At 40.4% G+C, this 25232-nt stretch overlaps 2 protein-coding genes across 8 annotated transcripts in view; both read left to right on the forward strand.

Annotated features, from left to right (window-relative positions):
- The first annotated feature begins 51 nt into the window (after positions 1–51).
- On the forward strand, positions 52–18243 carry rhot1b (ras homolog family member T1). 4 transcript variants are annotated; one of them, XM_054779400.1, is made up of 20 exons: positions 52–456; positions 1429–1487; positions 1560–1641; positions 1740–1783; positions 1857–1910; positions 1996–2048; positions 2559–2667; positions 4858–4959; positions 5220–5318; positions 5401–5509; positions 5929–6049; positions 7604–7688; positions 7883–8028; positions 8690–8790; positions 8882–9012; positions 9107–9187; positions 9362–9484; positions 9564–9766; positions 11156–11278; positions 14175–18242. In XM_054779400.1, exons 1-20 carry the CDS (start codon positions 420–422, stop codon positions 14290–14292), a joined length of 1980 nt encoding a protein of 659 aa, XP_054635375.1. In that variant the 5' UTR covers positions 52–419; the 3' UTR covers positions 14293–18242. The 4 variants fall into 4 exon arrangements, with proteins under 4 accessions (XP_054635375.1, XP_054635378.1, XP_054635374.1 ...); XM_054779403.1 differs by having other exon boundaries at positions 55–456; positions 9104–9187; positions 11214–11278; positions 14175–18243; XM_054779399.1 differs by having other exon boundaries at positions 57–456; positions 9104–9187.
- A 1743-nt stretch (positions 18244–19986) lies between these two features.
- Positions 19987–25232, forward strand: part of rhbdl3 (rhomboid, veinlet-like 3 (Drosophila)) — a 73061-nt gene continuing 67815 nt past the window's right edge. For 2 of the 4 annotated variants that reach the window (XM_054778853.1, XM_054778852.1), the window contains exons 1-3: positions 19987–20378; positions 20526–21003; positions 23739–23762. In XM_054778853.1, the coding sequence (XP_054634828.1) occupies positions 20884–21003; positions 23739–23762 (144 nt within the window). In that variant the 5' untranslated portion in view covers positions 19987–20378; positions 20526–20883. The remainder of the gene's footprint in view (positions 20379–20525; positions 21004–23738; positions 23763–25232) is intronic. The other 2 variants (XM_054778848.1, XM_054778850.1) reach the window with 2 other exon arrangements.

Below are 25232 nucleotides of genomic sequence, written 5' to 3' on the forward strand. Positions count from 1 at the left end.
GTACTGTACTGCGAAGTTGTGCGCCTCTGTCAGTAATAGACGATCTTTGGCTCACTCCTCAAGGTCAGCTGATTGTTTAAGGGGCGTGGCCAAAAGGCCTCGCTCTAACGCCGTCTGATGCTGTCAAGAGTCGATTAGCAAGATGAGCACACACACATAAGGCTCTACGTCACCTTGTGGCTCACTGTCAGGCGGAACATAAAACGCGTTTATATTATATAATATTTCTCTACCTTTTAACTCATGAATACCGGCTGTTATGTGTCGGTGTTGTGGACATAGAACGTAGTAGCTAGCTAAATTGCGAGCTAACCGGGCCGGGTATCGCTGGCTGTGTGTGTGTGCATCCTCCATGCACACAGGAGCATACATGTGTCACAAGCACGGTCGTGGTGTGGGTGATCCAGACTCCGGCGACGATGCGCAAGGACGTGAGGATCTTACTTGTTGGAGAGCGTGAGTGGACCTTTTTATTCATTTTGCATGAACCGTTGTGGTCGATGTGTCCATCTGCATTGCCGTTACTGTTATACACTCACCGGCCACTTCATTAGGCACACCTGCACAATCCAATGTGATCCAATACAAGATTATCAGCATCCAGATTATTACTTGGTTGTGAAATATTTTATTTATTTTTATAACCCTGAGGGCTTGATCACAATCCCATGTTAAAACGCGATGTGATGTTTTTGATTTTGCAGTGCAAAGCTCAGAATGTGATGCTACATAGCCTTTATCATGATATTCACCGCATTAGACTCAATACTGCCAGTAAATGGAAAGACTTTGTTATTATGTACACTATTCAAACTGTTGGCCCTTTTAAGATGCATTGATTGAAGTTTATTTTGCATTTTGATTTGTCAAAATTTCCAAGTTTACTGGAATTGTCTTTAACAAAAAATATATATATACATTGTATTATTTTGACCATGCACATGAACAAAATAAATACAAGGACATTTATAAAATAAAGAATTTCACACAAAATATTGTATAGTGTGTTTATGTATATTTCACCGCTGTGAAGGCAGCTTATTGTCACTGTCCAATGAGAAGAATGCCCGGTTTTTGATTCAGCCTTTTTATCCCACCACAATAGATATGAAATAATACATTCAAATAGAATTAATAGTATTTATCATTTAAAAATTACAGCCCTGTTATGTAGAGTATCTACATTTTCTGGTGGCTAGTGCATGTATTTAAAGTACGTATATACTGTACTTCTCTACATCTTCAAATTTAGTGAATTATAGGTTTTTATCCACAAAAACCTGGTAATCTTTAGAAAAATGTGAAAAATAACTGGAACTGACAATACAGTACATGCTTTTCAATGTACAGTGACAATATGGGTGAACAGGTTGCGCTTAATGGTGCGATGATTGGTGTAAAAATCATCCTTCTTGTCTCGATTCATAGCCAAAGTGGGAAAGACGTCTCTGATCATGTCTCTGGTCAGCGAGGAGTTCCCAACTGTGGTAAGGATAATTATTATTCTCGTCAGTATTTTTATCAGCATCATTAAGCGAGGTTTCAATATGTTCTGTCAGGTGCCGTACCGAGCTGAGGAGATCACCATACCTGCAGATGTCACTCCAGAGAGAGTCCCCACACACATCGTGGACTATTCAGGTCATGCAAGGCATCATGTTGGCTTTTGAATAACCTTCATGACATGACACCCATGACACTTATTTCCCCTGTGTTGCATTTTTATCTTCTTCATGCAGAAGTGGAGCAGACAGACGAGCAGTTGTTTCAGGAGATCTCCAAGGTCAGTTTGTTCCACGTGCAGTAAGGTGGTGCAGTAAGCATAACACCTAATGGCCTTCTGTGTCCTTTCATAGGCAAATGTGATATGCATTGTGTACTCCGTCAACAACAAGACATCCATAGAGAAGGTGACTTCTATGTCTAATATTAATAATGACATTAATAGTTCAGCAAGTCACTGTGACCCATCTTTCTCTTCTTTTATGTCAAAAGGTCACCAGCTACTGGATCCCCCTCATTACTGACAACACTGACAAGGACAGCAGGTGTGTATTTAAAATTTTAATTTAACATAAATCTCTACACATATTACAAACACAGGGACTAATGTACACTCACCACAGCATTAGGTACGGTACTCACACTTAGGCACAAGCCCCTCTGCCTCCCTGTCCATCACAACCTTGTACCCACTGCTGTGCAGCCATTCCTTATACAATGCTGTATTACTGCAGCTTTCTTGACTTTGTGGATTATTTATTGTCGTTATGGTTATTTTTATTGTGCAAGGGTGCTGTTATTACTGTAGTAATAACTGACGTGTATTATTATTGATGTATATTTTCCATGTTGTGTGTTCATGAGAAATCGTGCCAACCTTTTCCAAATCCATTCATGCTGGGCACTCGGAATTATACTGAATACAGATCAGAGCACTAACACCAGCCAGATGAACTGAATTTTAGGTGTTGAGTTTGCTCAAGCAATCATTTTCTGCTTCTCCAAAAAGTTTGGTCATTTCAACATTGTTTGTTCTCTGTGTGTGTTATGTTCAGGGTTCCTCTCATCCTGGTGGGAAACAAATCGGACCTGGTGGAGCACAGCAGCATGGAGACCATCCTGCCCATTATGAACCAGTACAGTGAGATTGAGACCTGTGTCGAGGTGAGAAATGGCAGCAGAAGTAGATAAACATTTTTAATTAATTATTCATTATTTGTGATTTTGTTTTCATTCGAATTTCTTTATAGATTTTTTGTGTTCTTTATTTATTGATTTTTTTTTTTGCCTTTTTGCCGAGGGGTTTTCAAAGTGTCTGGTTGGCCTCTGCAGTTTGATAAATAATAAAATTTTAAATAATAAAAATAAAGAAAAGCACATTTTTAAAACTTGCTGAGGTAACTTCAGTTTACATGCATCATGAGTTGATTTATATTTTTTGCAAGAGTGAGAAGAGTAAATTGAGTTTGCGTGGGCAGAAAACGCCACACAATATGCTCCATGAAATAATTTTTTTGGGGAAGTATGAGAGGCCGCAACCAGATTAGATTTCCTGAAGGGAGGCTGACTTTGCCACACAATGCCCTGGTATAAGCTCGAAGAGAACTTCAGTTTACTTTGCTGCCATGCTCTGTCCACATACAATAATGAAAACATTTTTTCTCCATAATTTATTGTCGCCCATCTGTCAACTATATGTTGTTCAAATTTGGTAGCAATTGGACCAAACCTCAAAGACAAGGATGTTCAAACTTGTTCCTCTGTGGGCCACATACTGAAAAATCGGAATTGCTGGGGTCACTTAATTAAAGAGTTTCGCTCCTCAAAACAATATGCGTTCAAAAGAGTAATACATTTGCATCACTAAACACAAAAAAGTCAGACCTCTCAGTCACTTGGTGTTATTTCCTCTCTGTTTGTACCACTACGCGCTCTCGCCTGTTCACTGTTGTATATGTGTTCCACAGCATCGCAGCAGTCTCCATCCCCGCATTTAACCACTGTGGAACACACACACAACAATGGAAAGGCAAGAGCGCGTAGTGATATGAACAGAGAGGAAATAACGCCGAGCGACTGAGAGGTCTGGCTTTTGTTAGTAACGGTTTTGTGATGCAAATGTATTACTCTTTTGAACACATTGTTTTGAGAAGGCCGAGAGTCACCGGCCGAGAGTCACCGGCCCCACACGGGTGGTCAGAACCAAGACCGGCCCCCCAAGAGCCAGCCGGCCCCAAGGCGCCCGTTCCACACCCACCCACCCACCTGCAACCCAGGCCCACGGTCCCCGTGAGCGAGAACAAGCCCCACCCCACCACACAGCCCAGCCCCCCCAGCAGCCATCACAAAATGTGCTGTGGGCCAATAAAAAATTAACTGTGCACAAGAAATGGCCAACAGACTACACATTGGACCATGCTGCGTTAGGACAGGTTAGTTTTTGAATGACCACTGGAATGGCTAAAATGACCGAAACATTTTCAGACCTGGGTTCTTGCAACTTTTTTATGGCCATACTCGTGACATGCCTACATAATTTCATATTGCTAAATATGTTCCGCAGGATACTACCAAGCCAAATTTGGGGGTTATGCTCATGACGTCTACCAGATGTCAATTTTAATCAAGATGAATATGTCTGCAAAGTTGGTGTGTTTTGAAAATGGCATCATGTGCCTATTTTTAAAACATTCATAACTGTCATGCAAGTGTAAAAAGAAGTTAGTCATACTTATCAACCCTGCCATTTTCTCAGGGAAACTCCCTTATTTATACGCAATGATGGTCCCTTATTTTCAAATGCAAACATTGACAGGGATGGCCCCTTTTAAAGTAGTAAAGTAGTAAAACCGCATTCTTTTATTCTGTGTTCAATAGCATATAAATATCATTTACAGCTAAGCTAAAGGTCTTTCTTTTCCATTTTTAGTTATTTTTGCTTTTCACTCTCACTGGCGCAGTGATGGCGGCAAAGACTTACAGGCTGTGTTTTTACCAGACGGGATAATCAGACCAGGCATGGTGCTTAGACAGATCCTGTGGTTTTAATACCCTGTCTGGCCTAACCTGGCACATGGGCGCACATGGACACACGCGCACACATGTGCATGCATGCACACACACACACACACACACACACACACACACACACACACACACACACACACACACTGGCCATTAGACTGTTTGCACTGCATTGTCATTCTCTATTCATCTGTGCATATTTCACCTGCTTCTAAAGAGATGAGAAGCGTTTGTGCTGCACAAAAGTAAACTGTGTACCTCACTTTAAAGCCATTGTTCATATGCTGTGTATACTGTAGAAGATAAGTAATTTTCTGTCTGTGTTCTCAGTGCTCAGCAAAGAATCTGAAGAACATCTCAGAACTGTTTTACTATGCCCAAAAGGCAGTTCTCCACCCCACAGGTCCCCTCTACTGTCCTGAGAATAAAGATGTAAGCATAAACTAAAAATACCGTGGAACCCGTTTAAGGTGGCCCCGCTTATGTCGACAACCCTAGCCTATCAAGTCCCGGTCCACAGTGTTCTTCTTATTACTAAAAAGTGTCAACTTAAGCCAACGTGGACATACATGGTCAACAAGGAGCGTCGACTTAAACGGGTTCCACTGTACCTCGTATCCCATTGAGATACTTTGTAGTTGTTTCCATTACTACAGTGTAGTAACTCGTGAGTGTTTGTGTTGGCATCTCAGATGAAGCCACTTTGTGTAAAAGCGCTCACTCGAATCTTCAAAGTGTCCGATTTGGACAACGACGGGATTCTCAACGATAATGAGCTCAACCTCTTCCAGGTAAATCCCATAGGCATCCTTATATTATGGACAATTCCAGTAAGATAATAATGACAATAAACAACATTTTGCTCCCACATAGAGAACATGCTTCAACATGCCACTGGAGCCGCAAGCATTGGAGGACGTCAAAAACGTTGTGAGGAAGAATATGACTGATGGTGTATGTCACAACGGCCTCACTCTGAAAGGTTGGCCTTAGGATGGCCTACACACACACACACACACACACACACACACAAAACAGAGTACATATACTTTTGTCAGTCTGTGCTCTACTGAGTGCTAGCGTCGTTTCTCATTGTGAAAATTCTCATCTACAGAAAAACTGTAGACACTACAGCGACCTACAAGACAATCGTGTTTCCCATACATTCATTTCGAAATAGATTTGGAACTACCTGTTTGCCCTCGCTCATAAACACATGATAACGTGTCTGGTCCAGCCTTCTCACTTTTTGCAAATGTGTAATGGCAAATTATGCAAATTGGATGATTATGTCAGCCCCCTCCCCCAACCCTGCGATCAACCACCGCCACACGTAGATTGCAGTTCGTGACAATGATTTAAGCCGTGAATAACTGCTTTTTATTGGACTTCCCTCTACAGGCTTCCTGTTCCTTCATACCCTGTTCATCCAGCGAGGTCGCCACGAAACCACGTGGACGGTACTGAGGAGGTTCGGATATGATGACGACCTGGAGCTCAATCAAGATTACCTCTTCCCTCCGTACGTCTCACTGGTGTTGACAGTCACTGCGTTTACATGCAGTCAATATTTGGTTTAAGGTCAATATTCATGTGTCTGAAACATTGGGAATAACCTGTTTACATGTGTGACGTGAAAAAAAAAAAAACCTGCACGGACAATGTTTCTACGCACGGAAAACATCATGACGCAATGCGCGTCATTTTCGCTGCTTCTTCCTGTATCCAAAAACAACAGCAACACCGGCACGACGGATAATGAACGCCGTTGTTTGCGTTTTGGTGCTGGTACTGACCCACCACCAGCACTTGACACTATTCTGTCTCACTTTCTTCATTAATGGAAGGCGAGAACGTGAAGACATAAGAAATGGAGCTGGAGCTGTGCCATCCATATGCACGCTGTATCCCTAGAGCCCCGCCGGACACTTTTGAAGATGCGTTCATACAAACCCTGCTTCGCATAGCTTCTTGCTCACTTTCTGTTACATTTTGCTATTGCGGTACTTTCTACCGTCAGTAAAAGACATAATGTTTGTCTTTCACCACACTAACGAAGTGGCTTGTTTCCCCCTCGCTCCAAAAGTGTGGGGTTTTCCATGTCGCCATGTTTACAAGTAGTTCCTGCCAAAGACACAAGATTCCTTTTGAATAGAACATGCGCAGAACACAAATTAATGTTCCTTTTGATCGGGATATCCTGATAGGCGTATACATTAACCAATTTTTGGGGTGGAAAAGGAGTAACCCAGGGGTAATATTCTGTTTTTTAAAAAGGGTGTTTACATGGCCGTGCGCAACCGGGCTCCTGCTAATATTCCGGTTATGATAGGGTTGTTTGACTGCATGTAAACATACTCAGTATGATCATGGGTGGGGTCTACTGTGAGCATTTTGGGTTATTTTGGACACATTGAAAAGAAAAAAACAATTAATAAAGTTGGATGCTTTCTAGAAAAAAAAAAATACAGGGGAAAAAGTCCTTTTATTTTATTTTTTTTGGAAAAAGTTTTTTGAAAAAAAGGTTATCTTATAGACATTACAAGATTAAAGTCAAATTTTAACAAGAAAAAAGTGACAAATTTAAAGTACAACTTGACAGCATCTTTTAAATTGGGGGTGCCCAAAGACCGGCCCGCAACTTGTTTATTTTTTATTGGCCCGCTGCAAAAAAAAAAAAAACTACTTGAAGGCAAATACTACTAATAGTAAATATTTAATTTGGTAACAGAAAGCTGAAATGTAAGCAGTGACTACACTAAATCTCATGAAAAGTTTATTTTAATAAGATTAAGACTTTATTCATTTAGTATCATTTTATGTGGCCCTAGTACAGTACTCCTTTTGTACGGTGGACCTTTGCTGGTGGCAAGACAGCCTGTTAGTGCGTTTGTGTTTGTGTTTTGGGCCTTGAAATCCCAGCTCTTGGTGTGTGTTACACATTCATTTGCATGTGATTACCACCCTGCTCCTGTCTACCTTGCAATAATTTTTTCCCCAACTTTGGACTTTAAACCATTTTCCTGTCTTCATCTCATATCGTATACTTTGCTCTTTTTTTAATTTTTTATTACAGGCTGAAAATTCCTCCTGACTGCACCACAGAGCTCAACCACACTGCCTACCTCTTTCTCCAGAGTGTTTTTGACAAGCATGACAAGGTATAATCCTCCATTTAACCTCTGCCCTGTCAGCAAAGCGGCTCAGTGTGCAGCACTCGCCATGAAATAAATGCTCCCTCACCCCCTGCATGTCAGTTGTGACCCCCTGCTGAGTCCTGATTTCACTTGTTGACAGGAGAATTAGCTGTAAGCTTAGAGGGGAAAGTGTGATCATGTGACATTGTGTATGTCAGGACCGTGACTGCGCCTTGTCACCTGAGGAGCTGAGCGACTTGTTTGACGTTTTTCCCTACATGCCCTGGGGTCCTGACGTCAACAACACCGTCTGCACCAATGACCAGGGCTGGATCACGTACCAGGGATATCTCTCACAGTGGACGTGAGTGGCCGCATTTCTCTTACTGTACCTTACATAACTCAATAATAATCATTAACGATTCAAAATTAAATATACAGTATGTGTTTTGTGTTGAATAAAAAAGATGGATTTCACTTTTTTAGTATTATTTATGTTTATAGACTTAATTTAAATAAATGTTATTTAAATTTGTTAGTTTTATAACATCTTAGAGTAATTTTCTTGGTTTCATACATTAAAAAAGTATGTATTGTTTTATTATGCTTTATTTTTAAGCATTAATTTGATTACTTACATTTTAATGACATGTATGTACAGTTTTTAAAATGTATTAATTTGGAAGATATTTTTAGTTAGGTTTTTATATTAAAGTTTTCTTTTTTCTGTGTTTTTATTTTTTTTTACTTTTTTTTTTTAGCTTTTGTGCACTTTTTTTTTTTACCCATTTATTAGCTTAGTTCAGTGTGCATTTTGTTATTCTTTGTGTGTTGAGCTTTAATAACATTTTAGTTTTGTTAGGTTTCTTTTAATTTATTCTTTAGAATCTTTTTTGTGTAATTACTTTTGCATTACATTAGTTTGAGTAGCAGTAGTTATGGTTTATTTAGTTCAATGTTTAAATATGTTTTTCACATTAACACAAATTAAATGTATTTAAGAATAATATATATATGTTGCACAGGTTAACAACTTATCTGGACGTCCAGCGTTGCCTGGAGTATTTGGCCTACCTTGGCTATTCAATCATTGCTGAACAAGAGTCCCAAGCAGCAGCCATTACAGGTAACTTTCACCTGCACGTTTTGACTGCAGGCATGCACGGGATCGGTGTAAAACTAATCCTGGAATGTGTGCGCTGCGTTTGTCCCCGCAGTGACCAGAGATAAGAAGATTGACTTGCAGAAGAAGCAGACTCAACGCGGCGTCTTCCGATGCAACGTCTTTGGAGATGTTGGCAGCGGCAAGAGCGGCTTCCTCCAAGCTTTCCTGGGGAGAAACCTGATGGTAAACCACAATCATAAAGAAGCCTTTGTCCCCAAACATGAATGATTATGTCATATTTCTTGAAGTACGGTACGTCTTGTTGTTTTTTCAGCAGCAAAACAAGATCAGAGAGGAACACAGATCTTACTACGCCATCAGCACAACTTATGTTTACGGTCAGGAGAAATACCTTCTAGTGAGTGTCTCTCAAGATTCATGGACTACTTTTTGCTTTAATGTTGCTAAAAATTATGTTTTAGTACCATATCATCCTTTAGTACCTCACTTTACAAGCCTGTTATGCTGCTGTGAATAAGACACTTACTGCATCACACTTGTGGGTCTAACGATCAGCTGTGCCTCTCATCAGCTGCATGAAGTGTTCCCTGACTTTGACTACCTGTCTGACGGCGACCTGGCCTGTGACATCGTCTGCTTGGTGTATGACGTCAGCAACCCTTACTCCTTCGATTACTGCGCCAAAGTCTTCAAGGTAGAATTCAGTGACAATCTCTCCTTTATTTTCTCGCTGAGCAGCATCTAACCCGAGCTATCCTCCTTTCCACTCGTAGCAGTACTTCATGGACTGCAAGATCCCGTGCATGATGATAGCGGCCAAGTCAGATCTACCCGAGACCAAACAGTTCTACACATGCAGTCCTTTGGAGTTCTGTCGGAGGCACAAAATGCCGCCTCCGCAGTCGTTCACCTGTAACACTGCAGGGGCGCCCAGCAAAGACATTTACACCAAACTCACCACCATGGCTGTGTACCCGTAAGTACGCATGCGCCACCTACATGTCCTGAATGCCAGCACAGTAATAATGTCACAAGCTGCTGATTAACTCATTCAATCCCAGCCATTTTTTAAAAGACATCCCCTCCAGGACCGGCCATTTTAGACGATTTTGACTGATCTTTCAAGCCACACAAAATATTGTCTTTGATGGCTATATAAACATGGAACCTACCAAAAGAAAGATTTCATCAGAAAAAAAAGTTTGATTTTACCTTTTTCCTTTCTTTAATAATCAGCAATAGAATATAGGTAAGTTTCAGGAAAATATCAGTTCCCAACAAGAAAAGGGAGAAAAAGAGCTTTTTGTGAAAAGATACATTTCATGCATAACTTTCACTGACACTGACAATATTTTTTGCTTTTGTGACAGCTCAAGTATCTAAACAACTTATTAAAAAACAGTTTATTTACAAATATAACACTGAACTATTTTCACATTTGGAATGGAGGTATATGTGCGTGTGCACGCGTTAAAATGTCCCTACAATGCGTAACCTCTGCAAGCTATACTCTCCACGCTCTTCCACTTCCTCCTTCCTGTCCTGTGTGATTGTTCTATTTATAAGATTGCTGCCAAGCTCTGACCAAATGCACTTCTGCCATCTAGTGGCCGTTTTTATGGATTAAAACTACTCTACAGCCACATGCATTAGTGGGGACTTGCGTCATCACCTCTTTTAGCCTCTCACGCCAAAAACGTAAAAGTCGTATGAATACGTCTTTCGATCAAGTGTATAAAAACGTATAATTACATCTTTGTTATTGAATGAGTTAATGCTATGAAGGGTAGAAACATATCTTTCCTCCAATTGTGGCCTCCGCTTTTAATAAATGCCACCCCTCAGTTAATCACTTGAGTAAACGCCACATCCCAAATCCTTTTGTTTCTACAACTGTAGGGGTAGGAGGCTAAAAAGAAATATGTTTCATCTTTGTTTTAATTTTGACTGCTACTACTACAAATGATATTTTTAGTAGATGCATTTTTAGTCAAATGCATTGGTGTAGTGTGTATTGACAGCACACAAGAACATCTTGTATTTGTGCTTGTTATGGCGGGTGTTTCACCACTTTGCTTTCACTCACTTCACACATTAGCACACTTCTCTGCCCTTTCATGCTTATGCACTCTGGGATTCGTGTTTGATCCCTGTGGAGGCCCCCCACAGCCAGCATGTCGGCAGTATCAGCACTTGTTTGTACCAGGCCGCATTTGACAAAATTTTCTTGACCTTAAATGTTGCACTTAAGTCTCTTCTTTGGTAGATTTCTAAGTTGGTGACAGCGTCTTTTAAAGTTGCTTTTCTTCCTCTTGGGTGCTGTGTGGGTGGGTGTGGTGTTTGCGTGTGTGTATGTCCTCCTCAGCCACGCACGACTGCGCTGCATGTGCACATGTAACCGGTGCACCTTCTGCTTGTGTCAGAACTTCCTCAACTCTGAGCTGCTGCAGACGGTCAGAGCCAAACTCCATGCTGTTGTTCTGCACAGGTCCTTCCACAGTCTTCTACCGACTCACCTTTACTTCATTCTCTGCTTTCACTTCCATGCTGTCAAATGAGTTGACAGAGTACAGGCCTCCGCCAAGGCTTAAACATTGAATCAATAAACAAATGAAAATGCAAGAACCTACATGAGACAAAAAAAAATTACAGCCTGATATAAAACTATCTCAACATTGGATTTTCCATGTTAAATTGCCAAATCTTTCATCTGGATGAGCACCAGCCACACTGAAAATACAAAAATAATCACAATAACGTAAAAATCATAATACGAAAATTTTAATATTCCTATAATAAACTTGTATGTTTTTGAGAAAAAACAAGTTATAAAATTCTGAGAATAAAGTTGCAATGTTTGAAAAATAAAGGTGTTTTTTTAATGTATTTTTTTTATAAAGTACAAGATACAGTGTATCAGAATTTAGTTAGTTAATGTTACGAAAATAAGTAGTCAGTGTTAGGAGAAATGTTTGTGGGTTTTTTTTCTATGCGAAATTCATAAAATTACCGTACAATAAAATAAAATGCTAAACTTTTTTTTCCCCCAGAACAAAAAACAAAAACATTTTTAAAAATTACATAAGTCTGATTGTTATAAGAATAAAGTCATAATTTTAATTCTGTTTTGAGGTTATTTTTTTGTCAAAATGACCAGACTTTGTTTTTTTTTCTGTCATACATATTATTTTATTGGTCATTGTATGACTGTATTCTCGTCTTACACTATTTCTGTGTGGCCCAAATAGTCCTTAATACACTGCCTTGTATTTGAATTACTTTTTCTTAATAATAGAAATTGGAAATTTTGAACCTTTTTTTTGGTGGATTGGCACCAAAATTTTAAGTTTCTATTTTGTAAAAAAATAACCTACATTAGTGTTCGAAATAATAGCAGTCCAATGTGATGAACCACATTAATCCAGGGCTTTAGTGTATTTTTTATTGCTACATGGCAAACAGCTTACCAGCAGGTGCAGTAGATTCTCAACACCAACACGACCCAGCATTCATGATATACGCAATCTTAAGGCTGTGCCATTGGTTGAAAGGGTGTGTTAAAAAAAAAATAGCAGTGTCTGCCGTTGACTTTACAAACTCAAAACTATTTTGTACAAACTTTTGTTTCTAGGATTTAGCAATCCTTTGACTCACTAAACTAATATTCTTTTTTTTTTTTATAACTGCTTCACATCTGTGTGGCATGGAGTCAACCACCTTGTGGCACCTTTCAGCTATTATTCCACTCCAAGAGTCTTTAACGACATTCCACAATTAATTTACATTTCTTGGTTTTGCTTCAGAAACAGCATTTCTGATGTCACCCCACAAGTTCTCGATTGGATTGAGGTCAGGTGATGGGACTGGCCACTCCATTACATTAATTTTGTTGGTTTGGAAGCAAGGCTTTGCTTGTTTACATGTGTGTTTGAGGTCATTGTCTTGTTGAAACAGCCATTTCAAGGGCATGTCCTCTTCAGCATAAGGCGACATGACCTCTTCAAGTATTTAGACGTATGCAAACTGATCCATGATCCCTGGTATGCGATAAATAGGCCCAACACCATAGAAGGTGAAACCTGGCCATATCATAATGCTTGCACCACCATGCTTCACTGTCTTCACTGTGTACTGTGGCTTGAATTCAGAGTTTGGGGGTTGTCTCACAAACTGTCTGGGGCCCTTGGACCCAAAAAGAACAATTTTACTCTCATCAGACCACAAAATGTTCCTCCATTTCCCTTTAGGCCAGTTGATGTGTTCTTTGGCAAATTGTAACCTCTTCTGCACATGCTTTTTTTTTTTTTTTTTAACAGAGGGACTTTGTGGGGGGGTACTTGTAAATAGATTAGCTTCACACAGACGTCTTCTGTCGCAGTGCTTACAGGTAACTCCAGACTGTCTTTGATCATTTGCTGAGCCTTTGCCATTCCGGTTATTCTTCGACCCATTTTCATGGTTGTCTTCCGTTTTCTGCCACGTGTCTCTGGTTTTGCTCTCATTAGAGATCAATTTAGCTGAACAGCCTATAATTTCGTGCACCTTTTCATAAATTTTCCCGCCTCCAATCAACTTTTTATTCAAAGTACGATGTTCTTCTGAACAATGTCTTGAACGATCCATTTTCCCCAGGCTAAAGAGAAATGCATGTTCAACAGGTGCTGGCTTCATCCTTAAATAGGGACCACTGATTGACTGAATGCCACACTGCTATTTTTTCAACACATCCCTTTCAACCAATTGCCCAATTGCACAGCCTTAAGAGTGTGTATATCATGAAGGATGGGTCTTGTTGGTTTTCTGAGAGTCTACTGCACCTACTGGTAACTTGTTTGCCATGTAGCAATAAAAAAAACTATACTAAAACCCCGGATTAATGTGCTTTGTCACATTGGACTGCTATTATCTTGAACACTGCTGTACCTTCATAGAAAAGTTTGAGTTGATTCATCAAAAAAAAAAAAAAAGTGTCCACACAAGCAGCCTTGGTGGAAGTCCTTAAGTGTTGACTGTAACCTTAACAGCATTTATTTTCAAACTTGTAATTAAACTTGTCTCTGTTACTTTCACATTCATTTGTTGTGGTCACCAGTCACATTCCCTTGAATTTGTCCCTCATTTTTTTTTCCTTAATCTTTACATTGTTTTGTTCTGTCCTCTGTTCATACCCGTTTTGTTCATCTGCTGTGTCTTCACAAAGACTGTCCTCAATCATTTTTTTCCCTCATCATCATCATCATCATCATCATCACCGCCGTCTTTGATCCCCAACACATCATTGATGTGTATTTGTTCCACGACATCTTGTTTGAAGGGTGCGATGTAATGTATGCAGTGCAAACAAAGCGGGTCAATGCTTCTTTCTTTCTCTTTGGGTCCCACAGACACATGAGCCAGGCAGACCTGAAGAGCTCTACCTTCTGGCTGAGGGCGAGCATCGGTGCCACAGTGTTTGCCGTCCTGGGCTTTGCCATGTACAGAGTTCTGCTCAAAGCACGGTGATCACTCTTATTACCACCCGAAGCATACTATGGAGATTTTGGACAATTGTTTGCGTTCATGTCCATCAAACACTTTTGAGATGAGCTCGAACAGAGACGGCGACCTCACACTCAAACCAACATCTTGTAGAAAGTCTTTCCAGAAGAGTAGAAGCTGTTGAAGCTGCAAATAAGGGGCAGCAACTCCATCTTGTCCTAAAACGTTTGTCCATATAGTGTAATCTGTAACCCTTACCAACTTTTCACTCCAAATTATACACTGTTCTTCAGTGTGACAAGTTGCAATATTCATTCATTTTCTATTTCAAAGAGTAATTTTGCTTTAATGTGCTTGGCTGCAAAAAAAAAAGGATAATATGTTTATGCTGGAAGATAGTGGAAGCTGCTGATAAATTAGAGTGAATGGTACATAAATGGCTATTTTTTTGGTTGCAATTGTCAAGATCTGTGAGAGAAGCAATATTTAGGTTAGCTATAGTGTACATACTGTAAATAACATAGTGCGTGTGTTTGACAGTACGAGTTTTGCCTTCCACGGCCAAATGTGCGGCTGCACATTGTTTGAACATGTGGGCAGGTTAGGATGCATTGCATTCAGCAACACTCGTTTGCATGTTTCATCATCTTTGGCCACATTCTCGTCAATGTTTGTCACCATTACTACATGCTCATGTCATGTCAAAAACGTCTTAGACGGGTGTCCAAACATTTTCCAACAATGGGTGTATGCGGATTAATTGATGGATGGGTGGGGGCAGTTTTCGACATTAAAGATTCTAAAAGCAATGTAATGCTGAACTATCTGAACAAAACATCCACATCTTAGAATCGAGTTATAGGTATCAGGGCAAATTATTATTACAATATACAGAATTAGAATTACAACATACCGAAGGCCAGAAGTAGCACTTTGGACACCCCTGTCTGAGACACTCCATTGAAATCCCAGCTTCTAGTTATGTATAATGCAAAAGATGCAATCAATGTGCAACCACTTGCAAGAAGGTGTATTTGGATGGATTGGATTATTTTGGGGGGTGGGGGGGGCGCAGATTGACAATAAATATGCATGCCATCTGGTTTGATAACATATTCTTGTCTATTTTAATTGTGTCTCAAGTCGATATTTCATAGGTGCCTTGTTCTCCTGCTCAAAGAACGACCTATTGACGGAAATACGAGCCGCTAGAAGTCCTATATTTGGGGTCTGAAGGTTCATACATGCAAACCAACAGGTGGCGCCAAAGTACTTCTCCCCAAGAGACTCTTGTTTTATTATAATGAGCCTGTTGTTGCTTCAGTGAGATTAAGAACACAATTATCATCATATGCGTCATAGCGTGGATGAGTGCCAGAGTGGTTCATTCCAACAGAGGGGGCATCATTGCAGAAATACGAAAAAATCTACAGTCCCTCCCCATGTTACTCATAATTCACTAGCTCTCTCAATTAACCTGCTGTTTTTACAGTATGTAAAGGTATTTTAGTGTCTCTTAAGTACTGTGCCATTGTTTTCATTGTTGAATTTTAACCCTTTTCAGCACAGGCATTCAAAGTCGGGGGGGGGGGGCAGCATGAGTGGCCGACAGCTCATTCTTTTTTGGCCCGCAGCATATTCTAAACACAAAATTAGACACGGCCTCACATCAAAACAATTACAAACTATTTGCTTCGTTTCCTATAACCAGAGCCAGCCCCACCCAAAGCGGCGCCTGAGGCAAGATTTTATATTACATTCATTTACATGGTTATATGTATGTATGCAAAACTATGTACAAAAATGATGGGGTCAGGGAAACTTATTTGTTATCCTTTGTAGTACAGTACAGTTGTTCCAGTTGTCACTGGTTCCAGAACTGACCACGATAAAACAATTTCAACGATATAGGATTCAATGTTAGTAAATGCAATATTTTTGTAGTCAGAGCATTGAAAACCTGTTTCTGACTTTCTAAATACGGTTTTTAACATAATTAGAGCCCTGTAGACATTAAATAACACCCATTTCGTCACCTTTACACTCCTATTATTCTTTGTTTACAACACATTGCTCAACACATGCTGCAGTGACTCGAGACGTCCGCTATGTAGCGAGCAAACCAGTTAGCCTCATTTCTTCTAAACTTAAGAAGCCAACAGCTTACCACTTCCACACGGAATGGGAGGAGTCTTTTTTTCCACTTTATCAAGTCGGACATGCCATGGCTGACTTCATGCAGTGTTAAGGTAATGTCATGTAAGGTAATGTCTGAATGTTTTGTGTCGTTATTGCCACTTAGTGACCAGAATACAATATAATAGACCATAGTCTACCATGAAACAGCAATCATATATTAATTCATTTCTGAAAAACTGCGATGTAGTGAGGGAGCAATAATCGAACCACGATGTTGCGAGGGATGACTTGGAATATTAATTGTGCATTGTTTTACATTTGAGTCAATGTGAACATTTTCACTTTAAGAGTTAATAGTCATAAAAGTTTTAATAGAATTATATTAAAGGGAATTGTTTTTTTTGTGTGCACCCTCTGGAAGCTACAGTGCCTGTCATTACCCAATTCGTCCACAACAGCGCTTCTGTGACATCACGTGCTGTGGTAGTCATTGTTTTTTAAATGTATGAACATAAATGGTCAATAACCATACTTCCTGTATGTAATACATTAGGGGGTTCATTTAATAGTGACTCTTATTAAAATACTTTGTTAGCATGCGGATGCATCTATCGTCTTTATTTACCAACACTGTGCTACGTAATAACTTGCGCAATAAACGTAGCGCAGACGTAAACGTCATATCTGGTCACGTATAACATACGCAAATACAATAATAGTTGGATTTTATAGTTTTTTTCTAAACGGAGAAATACCATCCATCCAAATGTCTTGCTAGAAAATGCTTTTCTCTATTTTTCAGTCGTGAAAAAATCTTAAAATAATTCATGGAACCAAGAAAAGAGTGCTTATAATTTACCCACTTGCACCATGGATGTGATATAAGAAAAAAAAAATCAATTATGTTGTAATTTCTCAAATCTTAACAACGTTTTTTGGGAGTGGGGGGGTGACTGCTACTGTAAAATAGATCAACAGATGGCATAGATTACACATGCCTAACGTGACTGCTAGAAAATAGACCAACCGGATGTAGACGCACTCTGCACATGCATAGAGCCAATTGCGTTTCCGGTACGGATTGCGCAGTGACAGTGCCCTTAGCATCTCCCTATATTGCCTAATGGACCAGCCGGCTCTACCCTTGACCTGCGTTGCATTGATTTGAGCATAATTAAGTAACAAAAGCTGAAAACTATCAAACAAAGAAGTAGTTCCAGGGACTACATTCACGCCTATGGACAATTTAGAGCAGGGGTGGGCAAACTTTTTCACTGGCGGGCCGCAGTGAGTTAACAAAGTCGGGCTGGGGGCCAGACTATATATTTGATAGATGCCCACTAGTTTAATCTTATAATTCTAACAGTCCACCTGGAATTATTTGTCTTATTTTATCTGTAAACGTGTCATACAATCTCTTCTTTGCACATGTGTCCCTTTTTTCAGGAGCACTTTAAACGTCAGACCACATCAAATAATGAAATTGAATTTTCCTTTTTTTTTTTTTTTTTTTTTTTTTACAGAATAAAACGTCCTGAATGTACATGAATAAAGGATGTGTGATATACAATATGAACTATGAACGATAAAACATCGACTATTAAAGAGTATGTGAACGTCCCTCTTGTGTTCCCAGACAGTGCAGTGGGTAGGTTCAAATTGTGTCACACATTTGTTGACCTGTGTTTGTTTGGCACCATGGCTGATGTAGTTGTAAGGATCACTCCATGTGAAAAGCTACTTAAACCATCAAAAGGTTGTCTCTGAGTGACTGCGTATGACTACTTTCAAGTCATGTTGCCAGCTTTTATGTTAAAACAGGGGTGTCAAACTCGTGCCATGGAGGGCCGAGACACTGCAGGTTTTCTTTCTAGCTAGTCACTAAAGCAGGTGATTTTAATGATCAACACCTTGAGGTGTTGAGGGAAGGAGCTCATCAATTAAATCGCCTGCTGAAGAAACTAGTTGGAGAGAAAACCTGCAGCGTCTCGGCCCTCCAGGGCACGAGTTTGACACGTGTGTTAAAAGCTTAAATTAAATACAACTGGCAGGCCGTAGTTTGCCCACCCCTGATTTAGAGAGTCTCCAATCAACCCAACCTGGAAAAAACAAAGCATGTTCGCTGTTCCCAGCTAACAAATTGTTTTCGTTTAAAGGAAAATGTTTTATCTTGGATGTTGACTTCATTGCTAATAATTCAATGAGACACTGAATTGGTCCTGTGTTTGGGCCAAGTTGTCTATTTTTTTTTACATTGTAACTGTGTTTTGCTTGTTTTTTTTTAACAGTTCATCACTTGGTTGTACAGTATGTTACTCTCCTGATATAGATTAACTTGCACACTGCAGCACTCATCAGTGTCACATCCCCCAGGCGCACACACGTTTTCACCCCACTATTATGTGTACACGATGTCTCCAGTTAAAGTGTGGGTGTTTGTCTGAATAGCACCTGTTATTTACCTTTTGTTGCACCGCTGCCAGAGGTGAGGTTGAGGGTGTTGGGTGGGACTTTATATCCTCTGGAATTTACAAGCATGGACACTCCCTACCCTCTGAACTTCAAAAGGAGGATAATATGCCACTTAACACCAGCAGTTATTTTGATTTGCACTTTATTTGATGATAACATAATCCTAAGGGCAAAATGTATTTCCATCGATCAGTGTTACAAAATAGTGTATCTTGTATTGTATGTATTGTATTGTATGTACTTTATTTATCCCACAGCGGGGAAATTTACTTGTTACAGCAGCAAGCAAGCAAGATAAGTAAAGAGAACAGTAAAGTAAAGTAAAGTAACGCATCGTGACTACAACAGGGACTACAACATCTTGCAGGCAACCTATAATCATAAACTCATTCTGAATAATATACAATCTTTTTGTCCTCTCAAAATGGCCGCCATACCCAATAGCATGTTTTATGGGCACAAGAAAAGCATGTTTTTAAATGTACCCCTTTATTGTGTTTTTAAAGGTCGAAATTGAGGGTTTAATTGATAGTTTCAGGTGGTTTTGTAGCAGTAATTTTTAAAAAGAAACAAAACAACACATTTTTCCAAAGTCCTTTCGAGAGGACATGAGGACTTACTACTACTACTACTACTACTACTACTACTACTACTACTACGTTATCCAATAAAATGATAAATATAGTTAATGCGACAAGTATGATGCAGAAATGCGTGTGTGGAACCAAGATGAAAAACTGCTTCTTGCAGTATCATTCATAATATGACTGAAAAAGTATGCCATGCAATGTACAAAATGCCAAACCCAAGAAAAGTTTAAGATGCTGCTTGTTTTATAAAATGTTTTTGTATTCCTCTTACCAAAATGGTAAAAAAGATTATTCAACTGGTGCTAGATGCCGTAGTCCACTGCGTACGCATCTGACAAAACCGTTGTGGCATATTGTTTTCACCAAAAACTATTATTTCATGACAAAAAAGGACAATAAAACATGTTTTGTAGATCGACGGGGCATTTTTGATTTGAGGCCTATGACTTCTACCTAACAACGACGCGCCACGTGACTCGGAAATAACCTGAACAAACCTGTTGCTTGACTAGCTAGCCAAAATGCTGTTTCACTAGTGCGGTTATATCATGGACCACAGCATTTAAATTGAAACTGAAAGGAAAACCATTAAGAATAGTAATATAGTTTAGTTTCCCTGGTTTGTAGGTAACTTTGTACAAACAAACGCACTTCATGACTTTGAGACGGTGTGAGTAGCCATCATCTGGTGATTGTGGAGGGTGAGGGGGGGAGCGCTTTTCCCATTATTCCCTCCCACCTTCCCTCATGTGGGACGGAACGGAGCTTCGGAGTTTCCTGGAGCTCCGCCAGACAGGCAGCTGAGGACGAGGAGGAGGACGCCGGTCATTCCCCATTAGGACTTCCACAAGGTGGAGACAGCAGCAGACGCTTTAACTGGGCTGTAACGGCTGGAAAAGACGTGCAAAGGTATTGTGACGCACTTTAAGAAAAATGAATGTAGCCATGCTGTGTCAGTGTCTACCAAGTGTGATCCTGCTTGAGAGCAATGATCGTGGTTTCAGACATTGTTACATGTGGAGTCACTATTTGATGATGTCATTTTTTGGCTTTCAGACTCCTCGCAGCCGCTGCTGCTGCTGCTGTTGCGCAGCATCCTGCTTCTCAACTTGGACTGTTGCCTGCTCTCCAGCTTCTCTCCTAAGCACAGCTACTTTTATTTGATTTCTTTGGCATTTTTATGTCAACTTTTCCTCCGTGGATATCTTTGTGGAAGTACCTTGTTCAGTGTGTTTTTTGCTTGAACTCATCTCGTGGTGATGATGATGATGATGGTGATCAAGATGCTCCCCTTCAAGCCGTCCGTAGTGTTTGACACACTCCAAGGAGCAATATCGGATTGTACTCAAACCATGCGGAATCATTGGTAAGGTGTATTTTTTCGGCGGCGTGTCTGGAGAAGACCAGCCCGAGGATGGCAGGAGGGAACCGGGAGCTGACGGTCACCTCCTCCCCCGCAGTCGCAGCCAATGCCGAGGGAGAGGAGATTGAAGTGTTGGAGAGCACCGATGTTCTTCCTGTGGCTCCGGAGGACGTGAGTACAGTGTTTGAACATCTCAGTCAAGTTTTTACACCCGGACAAAAGTGTCGGGACACATCAGGTGTCAATTTTATTTGATCATTCTTGACTTCCAAACTTTCTAGGAAGACTTGGGGGGAATATTTTTTGTTCCTGTTCCGATATGACTATGCCCCAGTACACAAAGCAAGTTGCGTAAAGGGATGCTTGGACGGCATCAGGGAACGCTGACCTCAGCAGTGTTCTTTTCAAAATGTGTGGCACGACTTCCTTTGGAATGCACTAAAACACTCCAGGGTCGGCATGGCAGCTTGAGAAAATAAAGAAAAACATTTTCCAAAAGACTAAGCTAATTTCAGTTATGTCAAATGCAAAAAAAAAAAAATAAAAAATGAAACCAGAAAGGGATACATACTAGATGACACGTTTTCCGAACCTGCTGACCAATTCTGGGGCCTAAGGCGAATGCAGCCAGGGGCCCTCTTCATATGTTCTTTTAACACAAAAAAGCAGGAAAGGCAGCCTCAAAGGCCCCTATTAATATACAACTTTGCACTAAATTAATATGGGATGAACACAATGACAAAATGAAGTTTCAGATATAAAACCAGTGTCAAAATGCCAGATATTTATTTTTGAACAAAAACAACCCAGACATCATCACAACAGATGTGTGTGTGTGTGTGTCTATCAGAGAGAAAGAGAAAGCGACAGTGTGTACTTTATGTATTGAGGGTGAAGATGAACAATTACAATGTAACAAAAGCAATTACTAAACAATACATGCCAACAGTCATAACAATACACAGTGTCAGGATTTCCATGCCTTCCATTCATATTGTACAAATACATAATGTGGATGCTCATTATCTGGTTGAAGTCCATCCATACTGTTGTTCATGTTTGTCATTGCATAAATATCAAAGAAAGAAAGTCCTACTTGTTGCTGTAACTTCTCACTGGACTTCACACTTGGAGTGTCGCCACACCAATCTCAGCATCCGGGAAAGGTCCGTGGTAGTTAGCGCCGGCTCGTTGACAATTTTTCTACCGACACCGTAAAAGAATGTTGAGACCTTCGACAATGAGGTAATATATTTTTTGGCGTCCTTTCACCGTTTCCTCTTCTCAAACCCGCTCTGGTAAATTAGCTTCATTTTAAGTAGCTTCACACTTCTTCTCAAAGGCACATTACCGCCGTCATCATGGAACAGTCCATTATAGTGCAGGGGGGGGGAGGTAGATAATATGAATTTGGCTTTCAGATGGATTTCTTTTTTGTTCTGTTTTTTGTTTAGTATGCTAACATAATTATACATGAATATATATGGCTGCTGCTGGCAGTGGTGGCCCTGGCCCGTGCTGGTTGGGGTGGGGGCAGCTGGTTGGGGGCCGAAGGCAATTGCCTGCTTTGCTGTAATGGTAGGTCCGCCCCTGCTGCTGACTAAGAACCTGACAACGGAGTGAAAATTTAAAGTTGAGGTGCACTCAAAACTTGCTTATTTTTTGCAGTGTACAGTCACCACCGTATCATAAGAAAAATGTCAAACGATAACTGTACAATGTTAAGTTCATGAAAAATAGTGACAAATTGAACCCTGCACTCACCGAAACATGGCAGTGATAACAATTGTGGTGATTTAGACACCACATGATTAATCGACATCAATAAATAATTCACTTTATGTTTTATTTACTTGGAGTAATTTGGCCCCATAATTATAGCTCAGCTTCTTGCTTTGCAGCTGGTATGTGTCAGAAGCAAAACAGAAGGCGTGCAAGACGCTTCCCATGCTAATTAACAGACGTGATGGCAGATATGAAAGGTAACGCTTATTATTGGATTTCCATAGTTTTCCTGCACTTTGTCAATATTATCTGTGTAGCACAAATTGTGCGCATATTTTGCAAACAGGACATCAATAATGATGTCCACTGAAAATGGTTTTACGGGATACAATTACAGTTACTATCAAAAGCCACTCATTAAAGCATGATATTCATGTGTGGTTTTTGTGCCCTTATTTTCTCTAATACCCCGGATTAAGTCATCAATCAAAAAAAGACGTGATCCAAGATTCATTTTATGCTTTATTTAATAATGTAATAATTAAAACCATGGAATTTCCATTTCAAAATATACGCAGAATACAAGATCCTTGCAAACATCTCTGCAGGTTGGGAGAACGTGTCATGTAAGACTGTGCCGCGGTTTGAAAAACCATGTTTTAGATGAATGAAAGTAGAAAATCTTGCAACGAGAAGCTGTAATGGCCAGTTGTTCCCATACTTATGTCAACATAGCGCATCACTGTTGACTTTCTTTTCTTATTATCACACAGTTTAGTGAAAAATGGGTTTAAATATGATACTAGAGAGGAAAAGACCGCAACTTGGTACAGTATTTATTGGCTCACGCATATTGTAAGAATAAAATGAATACGGCCTGCATCAGTTTCTCATTGGAAAAACTTTTGGCTATCTGCGGTCATACAAATGAGAGAAGCTAATTGTCGTATGCTTTCGTATTGTCTTTGGCTGAGGCTCAGTGAACACACTGATTAGATAATAAGCGAGTGGCACACAACCTATTTATTCGGACAGTATTTTTAGTATCAGCCTATCCAAGCAGGTGCTCCATGCGTGCGGTCCCATCTTTTTGGCACCCGCTTCTTAGGCAGTTTTATTTGACTCATTTTCCTCCAGTTCACTCACATTTCATTTGCTTCTTTTCTCTTCTCCTTTCTCAGCAATGGAAGGCTCTGTTCGATAAGGTATGTACTGAAGGATGTGTGCATGTTCCCTCATCTTATACGTGTACTTGACCGATGTGTTAGTTGTTATTAGCTGATGAAGGTCAACAATGTGCTTATTGGTCTTGATGGTAGAATTTAATACATGGACTGTATGAGGGTGGAATGGATGGATGGAGGTTGGATGGAATGAGAATGTTTGAAAGTCTACTTACATAGTCTCATGACTTCCAGTGACACCTTTGCTTGTGTTCCCATTTTTACTTACTTCAAACGTTTGGATTCTCACATAAAAAACAAAGAAAAAGCAAAAGACACACCCAGACATTCCACTATATGCTGACATCATCTCAGTCTTGCATGACTTTTGAGGCCTATTGTTCCCCCCAAAATATGATTGCAATGTCTGAATCTGTGTTCGATTTTCACCGAACGCCACCGAGCTCCACAACATTTGTGTTTACAAACCAGTGCGGTTAGATTTCTATATGTCAAGCGTGTTGTTGAGGACTCAGCTGGTGGAGACTGGATGCTCCTGTTTCCTGTCAGCTCTGTTTTTGTTTAGGCTCATTAGGCAAATGTATTTTTAGATTAAAATTGTGCCTCATGCTGCCTACTTTAAATCCTTCTTTAAAAGCCTGCTGGCCCGCTTTAAAAAACATGTAACCAGGCTGTGACTTTGTCAAAGCAAACTCCTGCAGAGTGACACAGGAACAGGGACACACTTTAGGTTGTGGGTGTCATCATTGACCCTGATAATACAATTAGTGTGACACACAGTCCTGGGTGCACACATCTATCAGCCACACCAGTTTGGTAGTAAAACCAAGAGGGGAACACAGACCAGCTGATGCAAGCAGCAGGTTGGGCTGGCAGACGGTGAACGGGCCCCCCTACTAACACACACACATACACACACAGTCTACACTCTGCACCTGCCTGCCCTGGGGCCCCATATTTGCTCTTAGAGGGAATTGTATGCATGAATATGTGTGTGTGTGTGTGTGTGTGTGTGTGTGTGTGTGTGTGTGTGTGTGCATATGAGATGTTAAGGGGTGAGTCAGAGGCTCGTGTCAGGCTTGAGTTGAGGTCACATGGGATTACGGGAAAGCCAGACGGGGGGGGAATGTGGCGTTCCGCTGTGTGTTGCTAATAGAGCATCCTCCATGAACGCACATAAAGTCTTAAGTCTTCCTTTATGTTGCCGCTTTGAATTTCCCGTAGTGAATGTCAGTATGAAAAAGCGGGGGCTCGTCCAAATGGTGAGGTCGAGGCCCAGTCTGGCGGTTACAAATGTGCTGCCGCTCTTTTACTCAACTCGCCTCCCCTCGCCTCACAATGAGTTGGGGGCTTGGGGGTGGCGGCGAACGCTAACCCCTCACCATCATCTTGAACACAGGTTGTAGATTTGTGTGTTCAATATGTTGTTAAATCCAGGGTGCATTCCGGTATTGGATGTCTACACAGCAATAGCAAGACAGAATGCTCTGT

This window comes from Dunckerocampus dactyliophorus, chromosome 6, assembly GCF_027744805.1.
Source record: "Dunckerocampus dactyliophorus isolate RoL2022-P2 chromosome 6, RoL_Ddac_1.1, whole genome shotgun sequence".
Classification (NCBI taxonomy): domain Eukaryota; kingdom Metazoa; phylum Chordata; class Actinopteri; order Syngnathiformes; family Syngnathidae; genus Dunckerocampus; species Dunckerocampus dactyliophorus.

What these genes read in the sequence shown, in the direction of transcription:
- rhot1b (XM_054779399.1), top strand. Translation starts at nt 420, where the DNA reads ATGCGCAAGGACGTGAGGATCTTACTTGTTGGAGAGC. An exon ending in ACACATCGTGGACTATTCAG is followed by an intron (nt 1,642 to 1,739) that starts GTCATGCAAGGC and finishes TTCTTCATGCAG; the next exon opens with AAGTGGAGCAGACAGACGAG. An exon ending in CCAAGCAGCAGCCATTACAG is followed by an intron (nt 8,791 to 8,881) that starts GTAACTTTCACC and finishes TTGTCCCCGCAG; the next exon opens with TGACCAGAGATAAGAAGATT.